This window comes from Eschrichtius robustus, chromosome 17, assembly GCF_028021215.1.
Source record: "Eschrichtius robustus isolate mEscRob2 chromosome 17, mEscRob2.pri, whole genome shotgun sequence".
Classification (NCBI taxonomy): domain Eukaryota; kingdom Metazoa; phylum Chordata; class Mammalia; order Artiodactyla; family Eschrichtiidae; genus Eschrichtius; species Eschrichtius robustus.
This window is the reverse complement of record NC_090840.1, coordinates 29,826,893-29,839,969: the sequence shown is the minus strand read 5'-3', so window position 1 is coordinate 29,839,969 and position 13,077 is coordinate 29,826,893. Positions and strand designations below refer to the sequence as shown.

General features: G+C 35.4%; 1 protein-coding gene across 1 annotated transcript; it reads left to right on the top strand.

The window, feature by feature from the left end:
• Window positions 1-661: 661 nt before the first annotated feature.
• Window positions 662-12,571, top strand: SLC7A13 (solute carrier family 7 member 13). The gene is given in 6 exon segments (XM_068525483.1): window positions 662-725; window positions 728-1,217; window positions 1,219-1,322; window positions 5,151-5,282; window positions 9,699-10,060; window positions 12,290-12,571. Coding segments are annotated over 6 exon segments (1,434 nt in total).
• Window positions 12,572-13,077: the final 506 nt, after the last annotated feature.

The window sequence follows — 13,077 nt, the reverse complement described above, 5'->3', positions numbered from 1 at the left end:
GGGACAGGCTTATGTTGCAGGGTCTTTCACTCCTTCACCTTGTTAATTGGTTTCCATGAACTTGATGAAAGGTAAATACTTGGTTTCTTGAGAGCTTGATGGTAAAAAATGGGAGGAAGAAGGAGTAGAGTAAGTGAGAGGATAGTAAGTGAGCTAATTCCTCAGTGTTCATGGGAGGAAGTCAACGGACACTTTCTTAAGTAAAGATATATAAGAATAAAAGTATTTTCATACTGTTTAGAGTTGTGGAAGCAACCACCAAAAAGAACCAAAACCATATATACTTTTAAATGGCTGTTTCCAGAGAAAAGAACTGGGAATATGTTTGGGAAGAAGTGAAATAGAGCAGGAAACCCCTGCTTTTTGCTGTAATATCCTGTCTTATTGAAATCCTTTTTTTCCATCTGAATGTATTATTTTGATAATAATTAAAAAAACAAGTCAGACTTAAACCCTTCCAAATAACCTTACATTATTTTACTTGGATGCATCACATATATTTTGTTAATGATTGAACATAAGCTATATTTAACAACGGTGGAAAAAAAGGGCAGCACTCTTTTATTTCAGAGAATCCATGAACATCCTTTCCAGCAACATAGGCAAGAAAATTCAGAAATTATAATTTATATAAATAAAATTTAAAAATTCTTCAATTACAATGGATGCAGAGAGGAAGATACAGCTCAAGAGCGTATTTGGATATTCCTGGGGCACAAGTTTTTTGTTAATATAATTGGAGCAGGCATTTTTGTGGCTCCCAAAGGGGTATTGAAGTACTCTTGCATGAACGTGGGGCTCTCCCTGTGCATCTGGGCTGGTTGTGCCTTATTGCCCATTATGACCTCTCTCTGCTCCGCAGAGATAGGTATAACCTTCTCATGCTGTGGAGCTCACTACTATTGTCTCAAGAGCTGTTTTAGCAACTTGATCTCTTTCCTGAACCTCTGGATAACCTTGTTTCTGGGGCCAGGGCTAGCTGCCAGTCAAGCTCTGCTCCTCGCTGGGTACAGCATCCAGCCTTTTTATCCCAGCTGCTCTGTTCCAAAGAAATATCTGGCACTGGCCATATTGTGGATTGTGGGAATTCTGAATTTTCGTGGTGTGAAAGAGGTGACTTGGCTTCAGATATCCAGCACCGTGCTGAAAATGGCCATACTCGGCCTTATTTCCCTAAGTGGAGTAGTGTTGCTGGTGAGAGGGAGGAAGCAGAATCTAGAACTCCTTCGGTGCTGAGTTTCCAGAAGCCTCCCGGTTTATAGAAGCTGTCTTCCAAGGATATTTTTCATATTCAGGTGGAGGATGTTCTATGTATATAGCAGGTAACCAACAATACCTTGAGAAAAAAAATCTCAAGCCATGACTTATTGCATGCCATGTGAAATGCACATCTTTTATTATATTTTGTGTTTCATTTAAAATAAATGACTCAATCTATTTTTTCTTCCTTATTATTTTCTAAATCAGATCAGGATATGCCAGCTCTGCACTTATCACCTACTCTTTAATTTTTTCCACAGTTATTCCAAAGTATTTATTTTCTTGAATAACTTCTCTTTTTCAGCTTTCTATCCTGGGACCACAGATATGGGACCTCCATGTCAAACTAGTTCTGGGGTTGTGGAAATACTCCCCTTCCATGAAACCGTGAATCCAATAATAATCCAATGCAGACTATGTTTGTGTTATGGGTGAGTGTGACACACTTAGGCTCAAGTATTTTTAAAAAGAATAGAATCAGATATCCTTGACTGCTCTAAGGCTGGACTTAATACTCTTCCCTTCAACGTCAGGACAAAAGTTTTCTCTCCACTTTCCAAGTCAGTCTCTTCCCTTGAACTCTACCTGTATCCTTTCCCTCTCACCTCCTCAGGAAACTTGCACACTTATTTCATGTTTCTCAAAGTCAACCATTTTATCAGTATTTTTCTTTGACATTTAAACATTAAGCAGACGCTCTACTATTGAACAAATTTTTCCTTTAATCTTAGTACCCCCTGTAGTGACTGACGTGTCCATCATTCATTAAATCACTCGATCAGCAGATATTTTTTTAAACACTGACTATTTTTAAAGCCCTGTATTAGGGCCTGAAGATGAGTAAGATGTATTCTTTACCCCAAAGAGGCTTATAGTCTAGTAGAAGTGGCAATACCTACATTTTGGCCTGAATTCTGCCACTTACTAGCTTGGCAAGTATCTTTAACTCTCTGGACTTACTTTTTTTTTCTCCTTCATTTGAAAAATGGGCATTATCGCTTAAAATCACTATAATTCTGTGCCTTATGAGCAAATAATGGCACAATAGTATTTAATAAGTGGCTACAAGGGAAAAATATAATTACTATGGAAATTCAGTGGAAGGTAAAATCACCTTTTGCTGTGTCATCAAGTGGAAAAGGTAACAATTTTCACTGAATCCAAAAAATTCTAGCAGTAGAAAAATCTGAGTGAAGCTGTGGAGACTAGAAGTGTGCAGGTGTGTATAAGACATGGCACACAATCTTGGGTGACTGCAAAAATGCTTTCCACCTGATGGGATTGATAATAGATACAATTGCTAAGCCAAGCACCTAGAGAGAGGTAGAACAAGATGGCATAGGACTGGAGACAGATGACTGGAGAATGCCAACTTTTTTTTTTTTTAATTTTTATTATTTTTATTATTTTTATTTTTTTTTAACATCTTGAGAATGCCAACTTTTAAGCAGTAGGTGGAGAAAGAAGATCTGCTGAAGAAGCCAGAGGAAGTTTAGAGAATTATGAAAGAAAATCACCATGTTTCCAAAAGGGGGTGAAATCAACATGGTGAAATGCTTCAGAAATTGAGGAGTGTGAGAACTGATCAGAAAAAATTTTAAGAGGTCATTGGTGAATTTTGAGCATGAGAGGAAATTTGGCTTTGAATTTAAAAGTGAAGTATTGAGAAAAGAAAGCTATAAGAGATTAGTCTTTTATGAGTAAATGGGTCACTGCAATTTGAGAGGCTAGCATAATGAGAAAAATTTTCTTTTTTCTCTCTCTCTCATTTTGTCTCTCTCTCTTTTAAGGATAGAAGAGGTATCTTTGGCGTCTATCTGTGCCAATTTCATCTTGTTCCATTGCCAAAGATGTTTCATTGCTAGATGACTTTGCTGAAAACAGATTAACAAAATTTGCTAGCCTATCAATTATTACAGAATTCTTGAAAACCAGCTAGCAGTAAACAAAAGCTGAAGGAATTTCAGTGTATGCAGGGATTGTTAATTTACTTAATAAATTTTAAGTATAAATAACTTCTAAGTAACACTTTTACCAGTAAAATAGTAATTTGTAGGCAGCTGACTTTGCCTACCATAGGAACAGCCATCTTTTAAGTTCAAAACCAAGGATATTCACTACCTGTCTAGCTATTATATTGTATAATATTCCTATCTCCTCTGTAACAATCTAATACATAATGAAAAAGAGCAAAAGGCCCAGAGGAAAGTACAGGTAATCCTAAAAGTAGCCCTTTTGCTTGCCCAAAAACTTTAACTAATAACCGTAGTCATTAATAACTTAATAAGTGCTAGGCATTTGATTGGAATTTTATTGTCTCTGTATTTTCCATTTCCCCAATATACAGGTAAGGAAATTGAAACCTTGACAGTCGATAAATTGTCCAGAAGCCCATAAATAGTTAAGTGGCTCAGGCAGCATTTAAGTGAGAGCTTTCTAATTCTTTACTCATCAAGTACTTAATCAGCTCATATTTGTGTATGCCATGGGCATTACATTCAACCTTTGGGCAGATGCAGATGGAAGGAATCTGACATTTGTCAAAGGACAAATATTTATTAGTCAGAGGGATTTAGCTTTAAGTAACAAAAACCCACACACATTAGCTTAAACAAGCAAAGGGGAACTTGCTGGAAGGATAATGTTGTATTTCAAGGAAGACCTGAGCAACCAGTCTTCAGGAACAACAGGAATTAGGGAAGCTCTAGAACTTAAAAACTAGAGTTATTAGCTGGATTTTTGTGCTGCCATTACGTGCTTTTTTCCTGATTCAGTTTTGTTGACATATGGTTCAAATTCTTGCAAGAAATCTTCTCGTGTACTGGCAATGATTGGCTTCCAGTGAGTCAGAGGTCTGTGCTTGGTCCTATTACCTATTACCAGGGCACAGAGTCACATTGTGTACACATAGCTATAATGTTCAATACTTTATGTCAGGGATAATTCTCAGAGAACTGAGACTGGGGAAAATGGTGTCACAAATGGGACAATATTTGAGAATAAGACTATCCTGGAAGATCATTATATATGATGCTAAATCACAACGTCTCTTCTGCACTTAATATTGGCATAAAGGGAAGGTAAAGAGACTACAGGGAGAGAGTATTTATAACGGACTCTTTTACTCTTTTCACAAATGCTATGAGAATGTATAATAGGACAATTTTGTTAGCCTAGGAGGTTTTTAGCTCCTATTTTCCCAGAAGAAGTTATGATTCCTGAAAGAAGGGTAAGTGTCAACTAGGCAACTAGAAAAGGAAAGAACATTCCACGTGAAAGAATGGGCTGAGGGCAACAAGGAGCACGACACTTTTGAGAAACTGAAAGAAGACCAGTGTGCCTGTAACACGGATAGCAAAGGGAATCATCAACTTGTCATATACTGTATTCTCACAGCCCTTTCTCCCTTTTCACATGGACGCTTACCACAGTCACTATTTTAACTTTTCTTTAGGTGATTATTGAATTAATCATAGGTCCTCCTCTTAATGTTGAGCTTCATGCTTGTTTTTGCTCACCACTGTATTCCCACTTCTTAGACTCAGTACCTAGTACCTAACAAAGGAGACTGAAGACACAGGTAGACTCCAAACCTACAGGGTCTTATGGGCTAAGCCTTCATTTTCATTCTTGTGCATTTCTTCAGAAATTTTACCATCTATGGGGGAAATGAAGATATTAACCTCCTTTTTTTTCATTTAGCACCAAGCTCTGAAGGGAGGGGTGTGTGTAGCAGTTCCCACTCTGTGCGTGCGTGCGTGTGTGATGGTGGTGGTGGCTGGGGAGGATAGGAAGAGTCCAGCCCAACACTTGATACATGGAGCAATTTTAAAGATTAATTTAAGGCATAAGTTTTACAAGTTGTGATTTTGCTCTTTTGCGTGTTATAGAGGAGCTGAAGAAACCCAGGAAGACAGTTCTAAAATGCATATTTACTGCATTCCCTCTGGTGACTATTGTTTATTTTCTGGTTAACATCTCCTACCTGACTGTTCTGACACCCAAGGAAATTCTCTCTTCAGGTTTGTATGTAAATAACTAAGACAATAAATAATAATAAGGACAGTTCTGGTCCTTTTAGCATATGTAAGTATGATTTTACCAGTTGAGACTGCTGTTTGCTTTTCATTATTTTATAGAGAGTCAATTTGTAATTTTTGAAAATAACAGAGGGGCCAAAGAGCATGATTTGGCTTAGAAATGAGTTTCACATTTGATCATGGTAATGTGTTTTCTGATAATATGGAAAAGTACGTATAATGATGGCGTATGGTGCAGACTCGGTTCAAAATGTTAGTATTCCTTTCATGATCTCACCAGAGTGACACTGTGTAATCAGTGCTTATAATATATATAATACATATATTATATCTACTAAAAATTTCACAACATGAATTTTCCAAATGTTCTTCTAGGTGACATAAAGAATGATAAACTTGAAATGTAGGACATTAACAATTAAAAGAATAGATGCTAATGGTCAAGTGATATACATAGTTAATATGATTAATATGTAATATAATGTTGTTATTTAGCATAAATAACTCTAAAATTTATGGTGACAAAGGGCCCTGAACATATTGGAAATTTGACTAAAAGATAACTATTTTAGGGCCCTAGTTGTAGAATAAAAAATGAAAGAATAGGAAAATCTTAAGGAAATAAACATATATTTAAAAATGAGTAACAGGTTCAAGGAATAAAAGGAAATTTGGAAAGAAATGAGGAAGAGGAAATATGAAAGACCAGCAATTTACTCAAACCAGCATTAAACGTTGAGTTATCAGCCAGTACTTTTGGGACTAATGTCTTTTGTGTAGCTATTACTGTTTTGGTAAATCTTTGGGGCACTGGAAATAAATCTAAGGGAGGTTTAATATAAAAGTCCTAACACACTTTGCCTCAATTCTTGTGTTACTGCCGTGTAGGAAGCTGCCATATGCATGGTATCAGTGTTGATTCATAGTGGTCTAGCTCTGTTAGGGAGCTGTACACTAGAGATCGTCAAGATTCTGAGTATTTGTGGGAACAAACCAATTGCTAAATTGGACAAAAACAAGTAATGATTTATTAACTACTTTGATTATGTAGAAAATAAATTTATGAAGCTAGGTACAGGTGTGGTCAGGGCTGTTGGTCAGCTGGCTCAGCTGTAATGGCTCACTGAAGCTGGCATCTGTTTTGGCCAGTGCTCTGGCCATACTCGTTGTTAAAAATGATGAATATCTCTTCTGGTGTGTCATAATAGTTGCAGCATTTTTGTGGGCGGTATAGTAGTTTTGGCATGTATGGAAGACACATGAAGTGTTTTGACTATAATTGATACAACTCTTTTAGACATATCACCCTTAGATCTTGTTTAAATTCTGAAATAATATTTTTGATTTCAAATATCTACCTTTTATTGTATTATGAACTTACATTAAGGAAATAATCAGAGCTATACATGAAAAATGTATGTACAGGGACAATCATCATAGCATTACCTATGAGAGCAAAAAATTAAAGACCACCAAAATATCCAATAAATTTAAAATAAATAAATAATTTATAGAAATTTATATAATAGACCATCCTGAGATTTTTTCAAAGATCATATTTTTGAAGAATACTTAAAGTAAAAAGGCTGTTTATAATGTAATAATGAGAGCAAAGGCAGGATCTATATTACAATATAAAACAGAAAGTACCAGTAACTAATTAATAATGACCTGTTGGAATGATATTGAGGGTGATTTTTGTTTATTCTTTACTAAATTTTCCAAATTTTCTTTAATGAATGGCAAATTTTATATAGTGGGAGAAAAAATTATAAACAAAAGAAATAGATGCCTAAATTAAGGAATTTTAAGGATTAAGGAGTGAATGTTTTCAAACAAATGGGTATATTTAAAAGACATGAAAAGCTACAAAGGGATATAGAGCATCTAGGATGTGTGTGTTTTTCTTAGAAGAAAAAATAGTAAGTTCTAGAGCACAGTGGGGGAAGCCTGTCCCTCTAGAATGAGGTTTGTGGAAATGTCATAGTGAGGAGCACAGGTTCCTGGTTTTTTCAGCCTGAAGATTTCAAAGTTCCTGAAAGCCCTGCTAACACACTATTGACAGGGGTGCTCCCACTTGGTGTTCTTGAGGGTTCCGTGTTGTATTTGAAACTAGAGACTATTGGCATAGGAAAAGATAATCCAAAAGAGTAAGTATATTGTCTGGGAGCAGAGGCTAAGAAGGTTTCTTTGACCAGAAGCAGCCTGCAGATAGCTGGTCAACCAGGCGTGATTAAGTACTTTGAGAGGAAACTGAAAATGTTAGAATCACTTACTAGTAAATTGGTACAATCATTTTTGCAGGGTAATTTTGTAATACCTAGCTTATTTTAAAAAGTATATACTTTTTGACTCACAAATCCCACTTCTAAGAATTTACTCTCAGAGGAGAAGTGCACCAACACCTGAGGACACAAGTGTGTTCATTAAAGAACATTTTTAATTAGTAAAAAATTGAAAACAACCTAAAAATCCACCAATATGGAAATAGTAAAGAATTTAAGTTGCAGTTATATAATGGAATATTGAAAAATTTTAAAGATAATTAGATGGATGTATATGTACTAATATGATCAAGATGTATTGGAAGGTGAAAAAAGCAAGATTAACCGTGCAGGTGTACACACATACACACACACACACACAAATACATATATGTACACATATACATACCTCTCACAGATGCTTATATATGCATAGAAAATTTATGAAAGAGTATCAAAAAAGATGTTAACAGTAGTTACTTCTGGGGTGTGTGAATGAAGGATTGGCAAAGAAAGGGACACTTACTTTTTACTTTATGTGTTTCGGAGCTTTTTATTTTACTTTTTATCAAAAACATATATAATATAATTTTTTAAAGAAAACAAATGACATAAGGAAAGGAATGAAAAAGAAAAAAAAATCACTTGTAAGATAGAGATAAAGATTATGCAGCAGAGCTGAACTAGAACCTCCCCTAATTATAACCAACCAGGTTTGTAAAGGATGGAAAATCAAAGGAGAACAAGGGCTTCACTACTGGAAAGAAGTATTTCTGAAATGTGTCTGAAAATGGAAAATGTGTGGAGGTATGACTTTTCAGGAGGAATTACCAACGATACCTTATTTAAAATGAATATTAAGTGAGGCAGGAGACATTTTAAAACAAGACCCAATATTATAGAATAGCATTAAAGAGAATAGTGAAAAGAGCACTTGAGGCTATTTGAAAGGGCTTTAAAAAATAGACTTTTAAGAACAGGAACCACTGATGATATTTCAATTTCATCGTATTGAAAATATTTTACTGTTTGTTATAAGCCAGTATGTTGACGTGTTGGAGGCTCCCCTGGAAAACAACTTTGCCATAACCCTGGAGGACCCCTACCCCCAGGGACACAAGATCGTGTTGCACTCTTTCCACTGAAAAACTGAGGATTTTTTTTTCTGAGTCTGAATGATCTATCCTAGCTTACATATCCTACATAATATGAATTGGATTCAGATAGGTTCTCATAGATAGTGGATAATTGTTTTCACTGATGCCTTTTATATCTACTGACTTATACTGAATTAGCGTTCATAAGATCTCTTCACCTTTAAGTAAAAAAGTCACAATATTCGTTAAAGATTGGTCAATACCAAGGTTTCTCAATCTTAGCACTAGACATTTTGGACCATATCATTTTTTGTTGTTTGTCCCATGCATTGTAGGATATTTAGCAGCATCCTTGGCCTCTACCCACTAGATGCCAGCAGTAACCTCCTACCTCCTCAGTTGTGACAACCAAAGATGTCTCCAGACTTTGTCAAATGACCCCTGAGGAGCAAAACCACCTCCCCTGAGAGACCCCTGGTCTATAGTTTAGGCTAGTGCCCAAATGTCATAAGTATTTTAATCTGTGTGTAATTTATTTTCCCTGTCTACATGGTTTATTTTTATTTCTGTTAAGTATTTCAAATTGCACCATGATATGGGAACTTTGTGAGTCTCATTCCTGTGTCAGCAGCATTGCACCGTGATTTTTTTCACTCTGACTGTAATTATCAGCACTCTGTAAACTAGTTTTAGTTTAAGCACTCACTCAATCATCCATTCCACAAAATCAATTTATTTCACAAGTATCATTGAAAATTTACTCTACGTCTGTCACTGAATGAAGTACTAGTTTTATAGAAAGGAAATGATCTTTGCCCTCAAGAAGTGAAATTCCTCATCTATTGGGGAATACACATACAATAATAACTGCTTTGACAGAGCTAAAATGGACACATGCAAAAGGAAATAAAGAGTGAAATTAAATGAAATTCAAATTTTTAATGACTTTAAATGTCCTGCTTTTATTTAAAAATAATTTTTAAAGTTTTATCATTCTCTTTTTAAATATATTTTCTTGTGTTCTGGTTTTTCTGCAGATGCTGTGGCTATCACATGGACTGATAGAGTTATCCCCTCATTAACATGGGTTATTCCTTTTGGTATTTCTGCCTCATTATTTAGCAACCTTCTGATTAACGTATTTGAATCATCAAGAGTAATATACATTGCAGGCCAAGAGGGCCAGCTGCCTTTGTTATTTAACATGCTTAATATTTACTCCTCTACATTTATATCTGTGCTACTACTTGTCATTATGGCGTCCATTGCGGTTGTCTTGAAAAACCTAATTGATTTGATAAACTATCTTTATATTGTAGTTTCTATTTGGTCTGCTTTATCAATGACAGGAATACTAAAACTGAGATACCAAAAGCCCAATCTACCTCGACCTTATAAGGTAAAAGTGAGTTTTCTAATATTTTCTGTGTGAAATCAAAGATACTGGGTGTAAATATATTGGAAGACTATATTCAGAATGTCTACATGTAAATCTTTTTATTACTAACAAATTGTGAAGCATGTACAGATAATTTGGTCTTAGATTTAATTTTGATTTTTATTGGGTAGATTTTACTCAATATAAAATCTCCCAGGTTCTGTTCGGTTTATTAGAGAGAAGGATAGTCCTCTGGACTGTCAGACAAATCATTATGAGTCTTTTCAGCAGAGATTACTTTGTTTACTTCTGTAGCTAGCTACCACTGCATACCAGTATCTTCCACAGTCAGGGTCAGATTTAGCAGGTGAGAAATAAGAAGAGGCAAGTGCTGCTGTGGGGTCACAAGTTATAACATCTCCTGTCCTGAAACGTCAGCTTAACTTGATCACCAACAAATTCCATCCTTTCAATTCTACTTACATTTAAACTTACTTTCAGTCTGGATGAAGAAGGGTTTCACAGGAGTGCTCTTTAATCATAGAAAAGGAAAGAAGAAAAAACTGGACAGCGTAAGGAAACTATTGGAGAAAGGTGGCCTGATGCTTTGATTATCAGAATAGTAAAATAGTCTTGGTTGGCTCAGCATCATGTTAAAAGCTTTACTTGGATTATCAAAATTATTTCTCTCAGTAATACAGAAGACGGATACTAGTGTTATCCCCATTTTACAGATCAGGAAATAGGTCTATAAAAGTTGTCACTTGCCCAAGGTCACACAGCATGGAGTGGAGCCAAGATTCAAATCTAGGCAGTCTCTTTAGGATGTTTGTCTCTCACTAAGTACAAAATATAAGAAAGAACTCTGGGAGGAAGCAATGTTCTAATCATCAGCTTTGGTTGACTTACAACCATCTTTTCTTTTCAGTTCCTTCTACTTCCATCCAACCATCCCCTAATTATATCAATTATTAAGAAGCCACTATGATTTGAGTACCTTGCTAGGTATTCTGGGTGCAGAAAGGAATAAGACTTGGCTTCTGCATTCAGGCAGACTATAATCTATCTAGACAGTCAGATGAACCAAAACCATAGTATGATCATTGCTACATGGTGGCCTCCAGCGTATGCTCAGAGAGTACATAGGGAAGGGGAATCTTCTTGTTTTTTAACCACTGATCCTCAGTGTCTTCAGACCTAAAATGGGAATAAATAATGCTTACCTCCTAAGAATGTGGGATGTATTAAATGAGCCAAGGCATGCAAACAATACAGAGCCACACTGATAGTTATTATTATTTATATTATTATTTGATATACATTTGCATCAAAAAGGAAGGCAAGGGTAACCATAACGTAAGTGGTTGAAATTTGTCTCTAATGCCCACATGAATGCTCTTCTCTCCTCTCTCAGTTTTCGGATAACTGATAGTAAGCTCTGAGATGATAGGTTATCTTTCTCAGGGGTATTTTACCCATTAAAAGGAGCTTCTTAATGATTTAAACCTCAAATGAGTGACCCTCTAATTAAAGGGTTTAATAAATTGTGACTAGCTGTGTTATACTTTGGAGGTATAGATTCATATCTATCTCTTAAATACATTGCAAAAGTGACTGCCTACTGAATTTTCTCCCTAGGTGGGGTAATGTTTGGTGCAAAACACTTGCAATCCTAACACAAAGCAAGTGCCAAGGATAGGGATTCAAGGTTTTTGGCAAAAACAGAAACCAAAAATATCCACAAAAAATAAGGAGAATTGTTTTGGCCAAAGTATTTATTTTTATTTGTTTTGTTTTTAATATACTGAGCCTACAAAGCCATAATATTTACCTGTCAATATCTACTTGAGTAACAGAGGGTCTGAGGATACTCTGTGTTATTGACGTGAATTTCCTACTGCCTTGAGATATTTTTCTGGGAAAATTGTTTTGACTTCCTTTGGGCCTTAGGAACTCCCTCTTAAAGAACTCATGCCTTCTAGACCAGAAGATGTTTACCCTACTGGGAAGTGGTCATGATTATTTTCACTCATGAACAGTCAAATGCTAGATGTTCATTCCCTACAGCCAACACCCTAACAATATGAATTTTCAGCATCTTAAATAGTAAGCCAGATTTATCTAAACTCATGGATAATTTAGCCCATTTTCTATCAGTAACTTATATCTTATTTTTTGTTTATGTAAATAGGTAAGTACCTTAAATGGGTTTTCATATCTAATTTTTTAAAAAAATTTTGCTCTTTTCAGGTGTTTTTGCCATTTCTATTGGCAGCAATAGCCATCAGCCTGTGCTTGGTTTTGATACCTTTGGTGAAGTCTCCACATATGTATTATATCTATGTGTGTCTCTTTATTCTCAGTGGACTTCTGTTTTATATACCTTTAATATATTTTAAATTGAGGTTGCTTTGGTTTGAGAAGATGACGTGTTATTTACAATTGCTGTTTAATATTTGCATCCCTGAAGTTTCTGATGAACAGATGCCAGAAGTAGAAGTAGGAACTGTGAAAAAAAAAATAGCCTTCTAAAAACACACCAAGTTCCAAATAAAGATTAAGCACATAATGGAACATTAATGATAAAGTACCTATGGTAACTTTCTTTCTCAAATGAGATAATATATACAGAAGTACACAAGACAGTACCTATCTTTAAAAATCACACAGAAATTGTTATGTGTAATGAAAGCTCTGTTGTTTTGCAAAAAGCTTAAGTCTTGGTTTGCATTGATATATTGATGATGTCTCTCCCACTCTTCCATTTTTTCTGCACCCCACCCCTTCTTTACTGAAGTTGTGGTTGTCTTGTAATAAAAGTTAACAATTAAAAATAAAAAAGCATGGGAGTTCCCTGGTGGTCTAGTGGTTAGAATTCAGTGTTTTCACTGCTGTGGCCGGGGTTCAATCCCTGGTCAGGGAACTGAGATCCCACAAGCGGTGCTGTGTGGCCAAAAATAAAAAATAAAAAATAAAAATAAAATAAAATAAATAAATAAATAAAATAAAATAAAATTAAAAACCATTCTCTTCAACTT